General features: G+C 46.6%; 1 protein-coding gene across 2 annotated transcripts; it reads right to left on the bottom strand.

The window, feature by feature from the left end:
- Positions 1-3,493: 3,493 nt before the first annotated feature.
- On the bottom strand, positions 3,494-15,712 carry ALDOC (aldolase, fructose-bisphosphate C). 2 transcript variants are annotated; one of them, XM_040423453.1, is made up of 9 exons: positions 15,573-15,712; positions 12,131-12,252; positions 11,407-11,618; positions 9,550-9,604; positions 8,030-8,190; positions 7,845-7,928; positions 6,978-7,152; positions 6,327-6,526; positions 3,494-4,315 (listed from the first exon to the last, which is right to left on the bottom strand). In XM_040423453.1, the coding sequence occupies exons 2-9, from the start codon at positions 12,240-12,242 to the stop codon at positions 4,220-4,222; spliced, it is 1,095 nt and encodes a 364-aa protein (XP_040279387.1). In that variant the 5' UTR covers positions 12,243-12,252; positions 15,573-15,712; the 3' UTR covers positions 3,494-4,219. The 2 variants fall into 2 exon arrangements, with proteins under 2 accessions (XP_040279387.1, XP_040279386.1); XM_040423452.1 differs by having other exon boundaries at positions 15,456-15,581.
- Positions 15,713-15,966: the final 254 nt, after the last annotated feature.

Here is a 15,966-nt window from a genome sequence, read left to right as displayed (position 1 = left end):
AGTGATAGAGGGTAGGAAAATTTCCTGGTCCCGGTGGAAGGATGAGACTACTTTAGGGAGGAAACCTGGGTCGAGTGTTAGACCAATGTGATTTTCACTGATTTGGAGATATGGTTCCTTGCAAGAAAGGGCCTGAAGTTCTCCAATACGTCTGGCTGAGGTTATTGCTATCAGGAAAGCAGTTTTTAGGGAAAGATGCTTTAAAGAAATATCTGACAGCGGTATGAATGGAGGTTTTGTTAGGCCTTCTAGGACGATGTTTAAGTCCCAAGTTGGAGCTCTAGATTTTAGAGTGGGTCTTAATCTGGTTGCTGCTCTAATGAATCTCCTGATCCATCTGTGATTGGCTAGGCTGCAGTCGTAGAAGGAGCTGAGAGCCAATATTTGTACTTTCAGAGTACTAGGTCTCAATCCTAATTCCAAGCCACTCTGAAGGAAGTCCAGAATCTTATTGATGGGAGGAGAGGAGGTGTCCGGGTGATCAACCCCTGACCAGGAGCAGTATTTTTTCCAGATCTTTAGGTAGATGGAAGAGGTCACTTTTTTTCTACTGGCCCTGAGTGTGAGAATCACTTTATCCGAAAGGCCCTTACTCTTTAAAAGGTCTCGCTCTCAGGATCCAGGCTGCCAGTCTAAACATCCCTGGGTCGGGATGAAGAAGAGGGCCCTGGACTAGTATGTCTCTCTGAAAAGGGAATCTCCCAAGAATCTTCCAGCGACAGCTGTTTCAGAGTAGAAAACCTACTCCTCTTTGGCCATATGGGGGCTATTAGGATGAGAGTGGTTGGTTCTCCTAGGAGCTTCTGGATGACTCGAGGTAATAGAGGTATTGGGGGAAATGCATAAGCTAGTTTCCATCTCCATTGTATTGACAGAGCATCCATTGCCCACGGTCCGTCCTCTAGATTTAGGGAGCAAAAGCACTCTACCTGAGCATTTCTTCTGGAGGCGAATAAGTCTATTTCTGGCTGACCCCATCTTTCCGATATCCCCTGGAAGATTCTCCTGTTCAGGGACCATTCCCCTGGATCTATTCTCTCTCTGCTCAGGTAGTCTGCCACTGTGTTTTCGCATCCTTTTAAGTGGACGGCGGAGAGTGACAGTGTTCTCTTCTGCCCAGGAGAAGATTCTCTTTGCCACTGCACCCAGTAAGCGTGACATTGTGCCTCCTTGGTGCCGCAAGTATGCCACCGTTGTGGTATTGCCTGACAGTATCTTTAAGTGTTGTCCTTTTAATAGGTCTTCTCCTTTTGTTATTGCTTCGAGGACGGTGTACAGTTCTCTGTAATTGGATGATGTTTTTATATCTTCTGGCCAAGTACCCTGTAGTAGATGTCTCCTATTTTGGCTCCCCAGCCCTTGAGACTTGCATCCGTTATTACTTGAACAGCCGGATGGGTCCGCCACTGTAGACCTCCAAGTAATCTTTTTTTCTTTCCACCAATCTAGATCAGTCTTTACGGACTGTGGAATCCATATACTTCTGTCCAAGTTTACCTGTTTTCCGTCCCAAACTCTAAGAATCCAACCTTGGATTACCCTTGTGTGGCTTTGGCACCAGGGGACCGAAGGTATGCAGGCGGTTAGACTTCCTAGTAGACTCATGGGCCTTCTGATGGAGCATCTGTGGGAACTCTGAAACATTCTGACTTTATCAGCGCCGCTGTTTTGTCCTGAGGAAGAAAGGTTTTTAACAAGGTTGAGTCCAGTTCTACACCTAGGAACCTTATTCTTCTGGATGGAATAAGAGAGGATTTTTTTAGGTTTAAGATCCAACCCAGACTTCTTAGAATTTCTGAAAATCTTTGAGTTGCTGATAGATTTTCTGCTTCTGTTCTGCCCAGAATTAGGAAATCGTCAAGGTATGGGCTAATTGTTATACCCTCCTGGCGAAGATAGGCCACCATCTCTACCACGACTTTTGTGAAAATTCTGGGTGCCGAGGAGATGCCAAAAGGAAGGGCGACATATTGAAAGTGGTGGATCAAACCGTCCATCCCTTTTAGTGCAAATCTTAAGTACTTCTGGGAGAGATGATGAATAGGGATATGGTAGTATGCGTCTTTGAGGTCGATTGACGACATAAACGCCCCTTTCTGGATCAGAGGAATTGTGGATGGGATGGTTTCCATCCTGAACTTCCTGTATAGAATGGATCTGTTTAAAGGCTTTAAGTTTATTATGGTTCGAAGGGAATGGTCTGTTTTTTTTTTTTTACTAGAAAGAGGTTGGAATAGAATCTTCTCCTTTCTTCTAGTACTGGGACCCTTTGAATTACACCTAGATCTATGAGGTCTTGGACGCCCTGCCATATTTTTGGAAGTTTTGTTCTGGGCCGAGATACAGAATCTTCTTGGGGGGACTGATGTGAATTCTATCTTGTAGCCCTGGGCGACTACATTTAGAACCCAGGGATGAGGTGATTCGTTCCCAAGAAGATAATAAACCTATCAGTCACCCCCCTACTCTGGCGTCATTGCTGCTTATTCTGTCTGTTTTGTGTTTTGGGGATTGAAGATGAAGCCTCTCCCTCTTCCCCCTTTAGGATAGCTCCATCTGCCAGTTTTTTCTTTACCCCTGTAAGATCTTTGCTGGGGCTGAAACTGACCAAAGGGCTTCTTTTTAGTTTCCCTGTCTTCCAGAAACCCTTTCTTTTTATCTGCTGCTCCTTCTCGAATTTTATCTAGAGTGGGACCGAAAACAAATTCCCCTGAGAATGGGATAGAGCAGAGTTTGGCTTTGGATGCTTTGTCCCCTGATCAGGCTTTCATCCCGCCGGGCTGCATTAGAGAGCAGCGTCTGAAAAACAGATGGATTCCGCAGAGGCATCTGCTAAGAATGCTGTGGCAGATCGAAGGAGAGGGATAGAATCCCTGATCTCTTCTCTGGAAGTTTTGTTTTTTAGGTGTTCGTCGAGCTCACCTAGCCATATATACATAGCCCCTGCTTCCCGGAAGAAGGAAGGAGGTCTGAAGGTAAGGAAGGACCGCAGGCCTCAGCATGAGCCGAGACGAGGGTCCTTGTTGCTCCATGCTGTCCAGCCTTAGCCCATGCTGCGGGAGGACAGGAGATTCCTGTAAAAGAATAACGATACTACCCTCCTGGAAGGAGGGCTCTCCACATGTTGGCCCCTGTAGGGGCAGGAAAGCATTGAGGAGGTGGAGGGGTGGGGGGGAAATTTAAACTGTGTTCCTGCCCCTACAGAGGTCAAGGGTCAATCTCATTGTGGGCCATCATGGTGGATGAAATGGAAAAACAAGGCTGCGCGATATGGTAAAGAGCAGGAGGGAACCCCGCTCTGTTCTCCACTTCATCCCAAAGGAACAGGGGAGGAGGCTTTTAAAAGGTTGGTTCTCCACGTTGTTTCCTGTCCCTGGGAGGCGGGGTAACCCCTCCTGCTTAGTGCTGTTGGGGAGGCGTATGGAAAAATGTTTTATTAAAAATATAAAAATCCTACACACAAATAGCACAACACATTCATGACGAGCCATTCTGAAGTTTCAATTCACTAAAGTTTATTTCTTTGACTATTTGGTGCATCAGTTGCATACAGATAGAGACAACACTAGTTTCACAATGCACAGGGTTAGATAACTACCTTCCATTGTTAGGGGGCTCTGTTCTTCCATTTCCATGTTATGGGTTGAGAGATTGGTCAGTTTTCAGTGGAGTGTGTAGCTCACAATCAAGCGATCTAAAGATGTACCACAAAGTGCAAGACCTTTCACAGAACAGTGCCTGGTGGGAAAGCTATGGCTCACTGAATCCCAGTCCAAGGCAATACTACAGACTTACATAGGGTTGTATATTGTGCAGGTGTAATAAACCAATGAATGGAGTCATGTTCACGTGAAGAACATTTCCTTCAACTGCCACTCAAGTATATAACTAGTGTCAACTTTACATTTTTCTTTAAATCCCTCTTAATATATTAAGCCTCAAAAATAAAGAGATCTAGTAGGAAAATATTCAACACAACCAGGTGAATTACCGTGCAAGACAGGAGCAAGTTCCTATCCTTGCACCCAAGATCCAGCCCCATCACGCCACAGGCTGCAAAGGGCTCTTACTGGCAGTGAACTATGAGAAGCTAGAAGAGAAATGGCTGTGGTTGTTCCAAGCTTTGGTTGCAAGGGGTGTCTGTCCATGTGGATGCCACTTATAGCACAGGGAAGCAGAAGTGGAGTTAATCTGAAGGTCAGTGATCGGCACACCAAGCTCAATAGGCGTGGTTGGCAACATACAGGGACTGGCCAGCTGCCCCAGAGCCATCTTCGCTATGTTCATACTTTCCACAGGCTGCAAGCCCATTGGCCTTGAGAAAATAAGAGAAGCAGAAATGTGAAGTAAGCACAAATTAAACACAAATTTCCATTTAGATGAAGTGCATGCACGTGTCAAGGGCTTTGCTATACAGGGTAGACTGGACCATCACCATTATGGGTATAGGTATACAAACATTTATGATTCTTTAGGTCTCTTTTGGCCATATTGTATTTTCCGTTCTATGAGTAGTATGTTTACATTGCATTACTATATGTATGTTGGCTACCAACTCCCAACCTATCCGGACTAATATACCGTATTTTTCGCTTTATAAGATACATTCATTCCTTCCCCCCCCCCCCCCCCAACATGGGAGGGAAAAGTCAGTGCGTCTTATAAAGCACATGTTCCAAAATAATGGTGGCGCTTTAATAAGTGAGCTGGCCACCTAGAAGGAAGAAGTGTGGGGCAGGCAGCAGGTATGAAGCACTCAGGAGTGGGCAGCGGCAGTGAAACATTCAACTGAATGCCGCCAGCACGCAAGTCCTTTATCTCCAGCCGGAATCCATTCCAAAAGGGAGACAAGAGCCTGTGGCGTACTAGGTGGCGGGGGTTAGGGCATGTTCACCCTGGGGTGCCGGCTCTCAGGGGGGTGCCAGAAGCAAAGAGCGCTTCCATCAATACAGATGAAGCGCTCATTGCTGGAGCGCTGGGAGCTGCGTTCTGGTCACACCACTCAGCTCCCCTCCTCTTTCAGGCTGGTGGCGCACAGAAGGGTGAAGCAGGAAGACTTCTCCCCGCTCTACCATTAGCCTGCAGACACAGATCACGCTGCCAGCCTGTGTGGACGGAGCCTGCAGGGAAGATATGTGAGCTTCAGGAACGGGACAAGGAGAGTAGTTTTTTAAAAAAAATAAATAAATTTTAATTACAGAGGTAAAGAGGGCTTTATTACTATGGAGGGGACACAGAGCATTACTAATGTGAAGGGGGCACAATGGGCATTTCTACTATTAAGGGGGCACAGAGCCAGACTACAATGAAGAGGGCATTACTGTGAAAGGGGCACAACTACTGTGAGGGGGGAACAATGTGGGCATAGCTACTGTGAGGGGCACACATCTGTACAAAACTACTGTGAAGGTTGTACAATGAAGGCAATACTGTGGGGGGGGGGGGGGGGGGGGGGGCAGAGAAAGGACCAGCCCCAGGTGCCAAACACCCTAGGCACACCACTGACAAGAACTGCTGTTCCGCCACCTCCACCATTAAGCTTACTCCCTCCTGGCTATGTGCGGCACTGCTATTAGGAAGCAAGAAGGGAGGGACTCCTATTGGCCTTCTGTTGTCCCTGAACGCTGTGCTGTCCACTGGCCCGTCTAACTCAAGTTCCTGGGTAAGTGACAACCAGGATATGAAGGGGTGCTCGGGGCAGACCTGAACATTAAATATGACTAACCTTCCCCCTCATCCATAAGAATGCATGCTGGCACTGCAGTACATGGATGTATTCTTAAGGATGAGGGGGGGGGGGGGGGTATAGTCACATTTAATATAAACACTGTCCAGGAACTGTACCATTATTTGCCTACATCTTTATATTAAATGTGACTACAACACCCCTCATCCACAGGAATGCACCCATGTACTGCAGTACACGGGTGTATTCTTAAGGATGAGGGGAGTTAGTCATTTAATATAAACACTGTTGAGGGACTGTACTGTAATTGGTGTTTAATGGTAAGTGTTAAATGTGACAATCGCCCCCTCATCCTTAAGAATTTATTCATGTACTGCAGTGCCAGGATGCATTCTTAAGGATGAGGGGAGGTATAGTCCCATAACATGTGTGTTAACCATAGATTCCCCCCCCCCCCCCCCCATAATAGTGTCATCCACAGATCCCCCCCCATAAGTCATCTGCCAAACCCCCCCATAACAGTGCTTGCATCTTCCGCAGATTCCCCCACAATAGCGAGTCTTCCACAGATCTCTCCATAAAAGTAATCTTGTAACTGGATGTACCCTATGATAATGTAGGTAGGTTTCAGATAAGTTACCTCTGCCCGTTTTAAGAACTCTTCAGTAGCTGCACTTTCATTCTCACGCTTTCCACGCCAAGCATTCAAAGCAGAGGCTTGAAGGGCTCGTCCAAAGGAGAAAGTGAGAGCCCAGGGTCTAGCTAGAGGGCAGTTGTTGATTGCATTTAGGTTAATGGTGGCTTCCTCCTCACTCTGTCCACCAGACAGGAAAGTAACACCTAGGAAGGGGACAAAAAAATAAAACCCTCATTATCCATGCCACCCTCTTAACTCAAGCTCATGTAGCTTCCAAATGAATACATTTAATAAAATGAGTGAGCCAACAGAACAAGCTTATTGCATAGAACATTCATACCCAGGACTTTGTCATTCAAATTATTTTTCCATAATACCCTTAAGGTGGATTTAGACAGAATGATGTAACAGCCGATGGTCAGGAAGGAAGCGTCCCTTCCCAACAGTCGGCTGCTCGTTTAGTGAAGGAGACCACCGATCAAGTGCGGGATTAGCTCAATAGTAAAAATCAATTAACAGGAATACAGCATAGCCCTGACCTAAGATTTTTTTGGTTGGGATGGTGGTAGCCAAAAGTAAACCGGAAAGCTTGGTAGAGTGGTGAAAGAATCCAGAAGAGGGTAATGGACCTACAATACAAGGGTGGTCCTTTACCTGGGACTGCAGGAGGTACAGTGCGGCGGAGGGCAGTTACTGTGGCCATGGCAATCTCCTCAGCAGCATATTTCTTTTCACAAGCATGGCCAGGAGTCACCATGTTGGGTTTCAGCAGTGTTCCTTCTAAGTAAATATGATGATCACTAAGAGCCTTGTACACCGCAGCAAGAACCTAGACAGGGTAAAAAAAAACACCACACAGAAACTAGTTAAAAAGTGCAACTGAAAGGCAGACTACAAGCAGTTTTGGATAATACACCAGTGATAACAGGCTGTCTGCTTCTCACTTCTGACCTCAGAAGTAGTTTTCCAGTTTTATAACATTTGCCCCCCACCATCACCCACTTCAAGAACCAGACAACCCTTATGTAGTTACAGGTTTTGGAAGAAAAAAAAAAAGCCTTCCAGTAAAAAGATCATATGGGTTTCTACATTGCTGTGCTTCTGCAGACATGTGCATGGGGGGGGGGGGGGGGGGGGGGGGGGCATATAGCAAGGGACAAAAGCCTCAGATATGCTGAACAAATGCACTTAAATCAAAAGGCTGCCATATATCATGACCGTTGCCCGTTCTGGAGGTATAAAAATTGCAGATCCACAGAACAGATACTGGCTGTGTGCATTCTGCAGAAGGGAACGTACAGCCCATAATAAAAACCGTCCTATCCTTGTAGGTAATATGGACAATAGGACAGGTTCTATATTTATGCACACAGTAAATTCAGATTTTTATGCGGACCCATTGAAGTGAATGGATCTGCATACAGGCCAAAAAAAATAATAATTTAAATTTTTTTACATTCATCAGCCCTTCGCCATAGGTTTTACAGGGACACAAGCAGCTTGCCGGGTATGAGGACATACCTTCTCCGTGACATACTGGCAGCGTTTCAGGTCATGGTCTCCGTCAGGAAGTATTTCAGGCTCCACAATGGGAACAATGCCATTCTGCAGAAAAGAAGACATAGGTTTGTGCCAGTCTGTACCCTCACATAATAGCATTCCTTGTCATCCCTGCCACTGATCGAATTACACAATTACCCATTTACCTGCTGGCAGATACTGGCATAGCGAGCAAGTACATTGGCATTTTCCATAATAGCCAAGGAAGAGGGGGTGTCCTCGCTGATTTTAAGTACACATCTCCATTTTGCAAAGTCAGCCCCATCTTTCTTGTACTGAGCGCAGCGTTCAGACAACCCATCCAAACCTGTAAGACAGGAAGAGGTTAGAAAAGGCAAGAAATACAAAAAGCTGGTGTTAGATGCACCAAAATTACCAAGAGGCATCTGCCTCAGTCATTTGGGCACATGTTCGCGAGGTCCACGGGCCAGAAAAATTTAATCTATGCCACCAAGGAGCTGAGTTCTGGTGTACTGTACACTAATTTTCTGGCAGACATATTGGTAAAGTGTTGATCTGAGTTGGTCCCATTTGCCACAGACTACTTTATTTTATTTTTTATAAAAAGGTGGCAAGAGTGTCACAAAAAGGGAGGAAAGTTGCAAATTGTTGTGAATCGGGACTTAAGGGGGGTGTCCTCAGGTCATCAATTTCAGATAGACGGGGGTCCAACACCCAGCACCCCCACCGATCAGCTGTATGAGGAGACAGCAGAGGTGAATAGGAAGAGAGATGGGAGACGGCATGTGCCGTCTCTATACAGCGGGGGTGCCGGGAGTCAAACCCACTCAGATCTGATATTGATGACCTATCCTTAGATAGGTCATCAATAGTAAAAGCCCGGACAACCCCTTTAATTTCTCATATGTTTCATAAGGATAGCTGATCATGCGCAATGTCCTTAATGATCAAATTCGTACGGCCAGTCAGGTTTCCTGATGCAGTTCTGGAAGCCAAAACCAGGAGTGAATGCAAAAAGCAAGAAATAAAGGAGAAGTCACACCTGTCCTTCATACTTTCATTTTATGATCTACTCCTGATTTTGGTTTCTAAAACTGCATCAGGAAACCTGACCGTGTGGCTGTACCAATTAAAAAATTATAACCAAGTCTAAAGTAGATTTTTAGGAAAGATAGCCCATCGCTTTCCTGCATACAGCAAGAACAAGGCTCCATTCACACCATTTTTTGGACTCACACCAAGGAGAATGCTGTCAGTTTATACTTCTGTTACGACCGTAAAACTTTATAGGGACAAAACATGTCCTTTTAGGGCTTTAGATATCAGCATACCTCTTCCCTCTCTACTGTATTGAATAACATGGTAATATACTATTGCATACTTCTAGGCTATATGTTTGGCAGCAGGTAATGTCAGAACCTAGCCCCAATGGCCATGCATCACGTGTTCTATATGGCTGCTATAGAGGGTTTGGATAAATAGCTGAAGAGGAATAAATCAAGTGATTCTGAGAATGGTAGATAACGTGGAGAGGAAGCCATAATAAGTCAAGATGATCTGTCTCAGGCCTCATGCACACAAATGTATTTTGTTTCCATGTCAGTTCTTTTTTTTTTGCGGATAGGATGCGGACCCATTAATTTCAATGGGTCCGCAGCCATATGCCCGTTCCGTAGCCCAGCAAAAAAAGATGCACCCCACTGACCTTGAGTTGTAGTTTCTCCATCTGTACCAGCAAGAGGGACGACCCCTTTATCAACCTGTCATAGAAAGAACATTAGTTGTGGTCAGATCACTGTATGGCGCAAGAACACCGGCGTGTGGTTGTATCAAAATCTTCTTTATTCAGAAAGTCGGTGCATCAGGAAAAAAAAAAAAAAAAAAAAAAAAAAGAAGAAACACACGTTTTGGGGGTACTCAGGCCCCTTCATCAGGTTAAGATGCTTATAACCTAGATCTATAAAAACAACATTACTCAGCGATTTGTGAGCCCCAGAACAATGTGGTTTGTGGAAATATCAATCATTCATTTATGGACTTGGCAGCTACCCAATTGGTCTGGCACATACCCAATACAGCTTCTACGTTATCTAATTTGCTGCAATCCATGGCTCTAATAATAGAGGCTTTACACTGATGACCTCTCCTTTACCCGACCTTCAAATTCCAGCATCCTCCCATCACAATAGGGGACAGGTGACAGTCTTACAGAGACTATCAACAGAGGCACGCCAGCTATGCCAAGTCTGTGTCCAAACAAATACAGCAGGCGACAGGTGTTGTGCAGATCTGGGTCTTCTCAACTAGGGCCCTTGAAGTTGCCTTCTGGCCAGTCACCCCTCACCAACCAGAGAAGACAAGGTTGGCATCATAAAAGGAGTTATGAATCCAGGTAGCTAGACCAGAACCCCACGATGACAGAGGATAGGGGAGATGGATAGAGTTGATCAGTTGAAATAAAAAAAGAAAAAGAAAAAAAAGAACATGAAGTCCAACCTGTAATCCTGCTATATTGATCGACAGAACAGATCCCTGGATCAGTGTCCACATTCCTTTTATGGAGGGGTTGGGACAAAAGGGAAAGTGTTTGTAGAACACGATTTCTATACATGGTCATGTTCTACACACCCTTTCCCTTTGGCCCAACCCATACAGAACGGAAAATTAGAGAAGGTATGAAAAACAGGGCTTAAATGGCTTCTGTCACCCCACTAAACTTTTTTTTTTTTGTGTACTTATAATCCCTATACTGCGATTTATCCATACATAATGTGATTAATCATTTTGGTTCAGTAGATTCTGCTAAAAACGTACTTTTATAATATGTAAATTACCTGTCTACCAGCAAGTAGGGCGGCTACTTGCTGGTAGCAGCCGCATCCTCCTATCATAATGACGCCCCCTCCGCATGTTGATTGACAGGGCCAGCGAACGGGATCTCTCTGCTGGCCCTGTTTGCATTCAAAATCTGGCGCCTGCGCCGTACCTGTCTTCAGTCGGCGCAGGCGCACTGAGAGGCGGACGCGCGCTTGGCCGCTCCATCCTCAATGCGCCTGGTGTAGATGTGACGTAATCGGCGCATTGAGGATGGAGCGGCTGGAGTTCTCTGGATCCAGCCCTAGCCAGATACTGCCGTTCACCGCCAGACCCAACTGACTATAATGGGACCTGGCTAGACAAGAAACACTGAATGCACCGGTCCCGGAAGAATCCCAATCTCGGATCTGGCTGCTGAACTCCAGCAGGCTGTTCTCTGCTGGAGCAGCTAATCAGGTGTGAACCTACCCTATCTGAAGGCTTCCTGTAAGACTGAAGCCTTGAAATAAACCTTAGAGGTGGCAGCTTTGGGGTGTCAGTAGTGAGGGTGAGGTATTACTGGGGAAAATCATTTGGATACAGCAGGTGTTTTTGTATTGGTCACCCGGCCACAACCACAGATAACATGAACTGTAGTGAGGGCGATTGTGACAGTGACGATGCTCAATGCTGCGGCTGTCCACACCCAACGTCAGAGCGGGCTGAGTGCATGCAGGACGACCTCTTTAACATCACATTTCCTCACCTTGATGCCAACAATAATGCCTTTATCCTTAATCAGCTCCACAAAGTTGGTACCACAGTCTCCTTGCTGGTACAAAGTCTCATGGAAGAAGATGACCCCTCCGATGCATTTCTCCATACGTTCATCACCCTTAAAAAGGATCTGCCGGTAAAGACGCCTGTTCTCCTCCGTGTTCTCTACTCCAATACCAGTCAGACGCTTGGCCATACTCCCTGACAGAGAAGGTGTATAAAGTGGATTGGTCATGCTAATGGATCCTGGTATCACCCAAGCCATTTTTTAGTTCTTATTGTCATCTAGGGGTTAAGGGTATTTATTGAGCTTATTAGGTCACCATGTTTTCAGCAGAATTTTATAATGCTGCATAAAAATGTCTAATGTATCCCCCCCTCTTTCTCTTGGAGGTAAGAGTAGAAGACCATGGGGTCCCAAGCCCTTTTTGCCACCATTGTTGGGCATGTAGTGAAGGACCCTGCAGGTCTACACTAAAGGCAATGTAGTGGTGGCCAAGCTCCCCTGCCTCCCCCTCCCCTAGACATTTGCCCGCTTGGTATGTATGCCCTAGTTTGCAACCCAACAAGGGGAGATACTGTCAGGAGGCAAAAGGTAATCTAGAAAATAGGGCAGTTCCATCAAAGTCACAAAACCTGAAGTTAATAACCACCAGATACAGAACAATGGCACTGCCATGTTCTTCATCACCAAGATGTTCCTTGCCACTTACCCACAGATTCATCTGCAGCAAGGATCCCCTTCCCCTTCGCTACAATCTTTTGTGCAATGTCGGACAACTCCTTCTTCTGCTCTGAACTGAGCGCAGGATATTGGTGGGTCATCTTGTAGGTTCTGTGGGATACAGAGGGTTAAAACTGGATTTAAGATAGAGGGGGGGGGGGTCGAACAAAAAATAAAAACACAAGAATTTGCTCAAGAACAAAGAATCCCATTTAGAATGAGAAGACTGTGCGATGCCAGCCCGCATAGCTGGAAGGTGCCAGCCGGAGCTTTAACCCCTGCATCCCCATGTAGACATTGGCACCTTGAAACTGCTTTCCTTTAAGCAAACTTAATATGCTTTACCCGTCCAAGGACTTCAGTCTTAGAGAGCGGTAAACGGCTTACAGTCCTATAAACCTCTGACGATATGCCAGGGAGTCTCCAGGAGCCTTACACCGTCTCCTAGGAACAGCCGTCTGGTGTCAGAGGCTCCTTGGGCTCAATAATTCATGAGGCTGATGGCGGTGACATCATTAACCCCTTGATGAAAGAAGGAAGGTCAGGACACAGTGTACGGCATAGCACAGGTTACCTATAGGACAAAACTGTGTCCTTGGGGCATTGAAGCCTAACTCATCCGCTGACTAATATGGCTGCTATGTTGACAGATGCTCAGCTGCCATGGCAACCGCAGGAGGAGCGAAAGTGAGCCACCCCCGGAGGAGAGGAAACAGCAATTAAGAAGTAAAGAAAAATACAGCTTTTATTGTCACTCATTTTGAGGCCCCCCCATCACGTGGAACCCCCACTATGTGTGTTCATGGATCAGAATGACGGATCATGCACAGGGCCCTGAACTGCCTGGTAAACCCGGCCCAACACAAACTGGATCAGGGATTTACGATGCAGCGAGTTCCTATGCAACTGTGGGTCTATTGTATTGTACTCACATGATGGCAGATAGTAATTTACGATGCAGCGAGTTCATGTTAGAGGAGCCACTGTCGGTCCAGGACAACACAGGCAATGTTTCCTGGACCAAGCACAGTCCTATGCATGAGCGCTGAAGGGCTATATACTGTTTCAAGCTGCTTTGACTTAACTGCTGGTCAAACAGGGTCATAAAGTAAAAAAAGTATTTAATATACATAAAAGTATGACATTTTGAGGGTGTCGATGGGTGCTGATTAAAAAGTCCTATAATTGAAAATTTAAATGTTGGGAGTTAGAGGGATGAGGCAGATTCTTATCTTATAGAAGCTCCGACGCAGATTGTCTGACATTGTATAATCTACATATCAGAAGAGCTTATTTATAAAGCTGTGTGTGCGCGTGTACGCATGTCCGCTAAAGGAATCCGCACCGTCGCATTTACAATCTCAGACTGGGTCTCGGCTCTCTAGCATGTACCGTTCCTGAGATATTCCAAAAAATGCATTAGCCAATAGAAGCCTGGTCACATGACCCTCAGCCAATGAAGCCTGATCACATGACCCTTATCAGCCAATAGAAGCTCGCAGGCCCTTAGTCTCCACACAGTTTTACACCAGGTTTCCATAACAACCGAGACATTTTTCTTCACTGCTGTAGTGAAGCTTTAAAGGGGCAGGCCGCTGTGGATGACACTGTTAAGGGAGCGGAGGTCACAGTTAAGGGGCAGGTAGGGTGGCCATTCAGACCACCCTCAAAGGACGGACTTAAAACCCTGCACCCATCTCCCGCTAAGCCATGCCCTCTCCCACTCCACAGCCAACTGGGATTAAAAAAAAATTAAGGCAAAAATCCACTTCTGTCCGCTGCAGGGGTGGGAGGGACAGTGACTCTCTGCAGCTCACACTCAGACAGCACAGTGCCGCTATCTGAGAGCGAGCTGTTCATGAGAGTGACTGGAGGTCACTAATAAAGGGGCGACTGCTATGGAGATCACCGTTAAAGGGGCGGGGTACTGTAGATGTCACTGTCAATATCTTAATGACATACACAAACATTAAATGAAATAGATGAAATCTACCCGTGCAAAGCCGGGTCCTTCTGCTTGTATACAGATATAAACCAGATAGGTCACCTATTCCACCTCCATCCTGCAATGACCTTGGTGTCCTTCCCCTACAGAAGACATAGATGATGGCACCGGGAGGCTCCATTCGACAAGCACTGGGGCAGTCCAGCGTTATTCTGGTCATCAGTTTTATATAAAGTCATCACAAGGGTTAAACATTTCAGATGTCAGCACAAGAATCCCAAGGTGACTGTGCCCCCTTCCCCCCCCCCCCCCAGATGTCCAGCAATCAATGAGAAGAAGCGGAGACTGCAGAGGTCTGCTGTCACACTGCGGCTCCTGTCATGGGGACAAGGAGGAGCGAGAGACAGCAGAGAAGATGGAGGATGGGATTACATAAGCAAGAGGCATCCCTCAACAGGTGTCACCCAACAGTGCCTCCACCTACACAAGCATCTCAAGAGAGCGTTTCCTCCAAAACAACCGTAATAGGACCAGAGGAAAAACAATATGGCCGTCATAGATCCCACAAGGAAGGCCATCCAGCTTTCCAAGGCTCCTAACAACCACCTGTACAGAAATATAGGCCGTGGGGGGGGGGGGGGGGACCTTAACTAGGAGCAAACTTGCCATTCTGGAGCCAGTGGAGTTATTACCCAACTTTCCCAGAAACAGAATTACAAAACAAGCTCCATCCGGCCAGAAGATTCAGGCCCATTAGAGGACGGATCCTTCAGTCGGCTCTAGAATCCCCCCCCCCCCCCACATCAGCTCCCACACCTGCCAGGTGCATGAAATAAATACTCCCTGTGCTGCAGCAGATAGGACCTTGTGAAACTACAACTCCCAGCATATCTTGGCATGCAATTCTGGGAGTAGTAGCTGCAGTCCCACTTTTATACTTGGGGTGAATTCACACATAGATTGCAAAGATTTCTGCAACCATCCCATTCATATGAAATCCATGTGTTTGTCATCAATACAACCCCATTCTGATGAGTGGCACGGATTTCCAGTTGCAGAAATGTTTGCAACAAATCTGCCGCATGTGAATGCACCCTAATCCAGACACCTGGGCACATCATGGCACCTGTGTGGGTCCTAATCCAGAAGATGCCGGCAGGGATCCAACCCAACATCTCTGCATCAGAAAACCAAGCTGCAGATGACGCACCTGGAGGAACAGTGAGGATGACTAACCCAGGACCACAGCCATGTAGCAGTGCCGAGTCTGTCATGTGGCAGACCTCTATCTGCACCTGAGGATTGGAATATGAAAATGACCCCCCTCCCAATAACAAAGTCCACTCTACTACATCCAGATCTTCTCTACCTCAGCGGTCTATGGGGGGACCACACCCACTTCGTGGAGCAGCAGCAGCCTGCAGATGGAGCACCCGCCATGTCTCCTGTGTCACCCCACACTGCTCCTCCTGACCCCGGGCCTCACCTGTAGCCGCTGACGGAAGCTCCGAGATCTCCGCTAATAACAAGATTCTGCTGCAGAGCTACGTGACGCCGCAGGTCTAATACCCGCTCCTGGCCCCGCCCCTCCGCGCTGATTGGGGGTGACGTCACGCTGTATCCCTTCTCCCCGCAGCCAGCTGACGTCACGCCTCTCACTGCTGGATGGTTCCTTGTCCACTGAGGTTTTCTGTCACGTTCCTTCAAGACGTTATCAAAACAGGCCTCCTTATGTTATCTATGTATTCCATCTATCTTAGCTATTATCTATGTGCAGCCAGTTGTGGTTGGGTTCCAGTCCCTCCCTATAATATGAAAACAGTAGGGGTGACATAGACCGTAACCAGTAGCTTATAGGGAGTGTGCCGCCATGTGTCCCC

The sequence above is a fragment of the Bufo bufo genome, chromosome 3 (assembly GCF_905171765.1).
Source record: "Bufo bufo chromosome 3, aBufBuf1.1, whole genome shotgun sequence".
Lineage (NCBI taxonomy): Eukaryota > Metazoa > Chordata > Amphibia > Anura > Bufonidae > Bufo > Bufo bufo.
This window is presented reverse-complemented; position numbering and strand designations above follow the sequence as displayed.

Coding starts and splice junctions, on each gene's coding strand:
- ALDOC (XM_040423452.1), bottom strand. CDS start 15,526: ATGGCGGGTGCTCCATCTGCAGGCTGCTGCTGCTCCACGAAGTGGGTG. Junction 12,253..15,455: donor TCCCCCCATAGACCGCTGAG/GTAGAGAAGATC, acceptor TGTATCCCACAG/AACCTACAAGATGACCCACC. Junction 9,605..11,406: donor GCATTATTGTTGGCATCAAG/GTGAGGAAATGT, acceptor TTTCTATGACAG/GTTGATAAAGGGGTCGTCCC.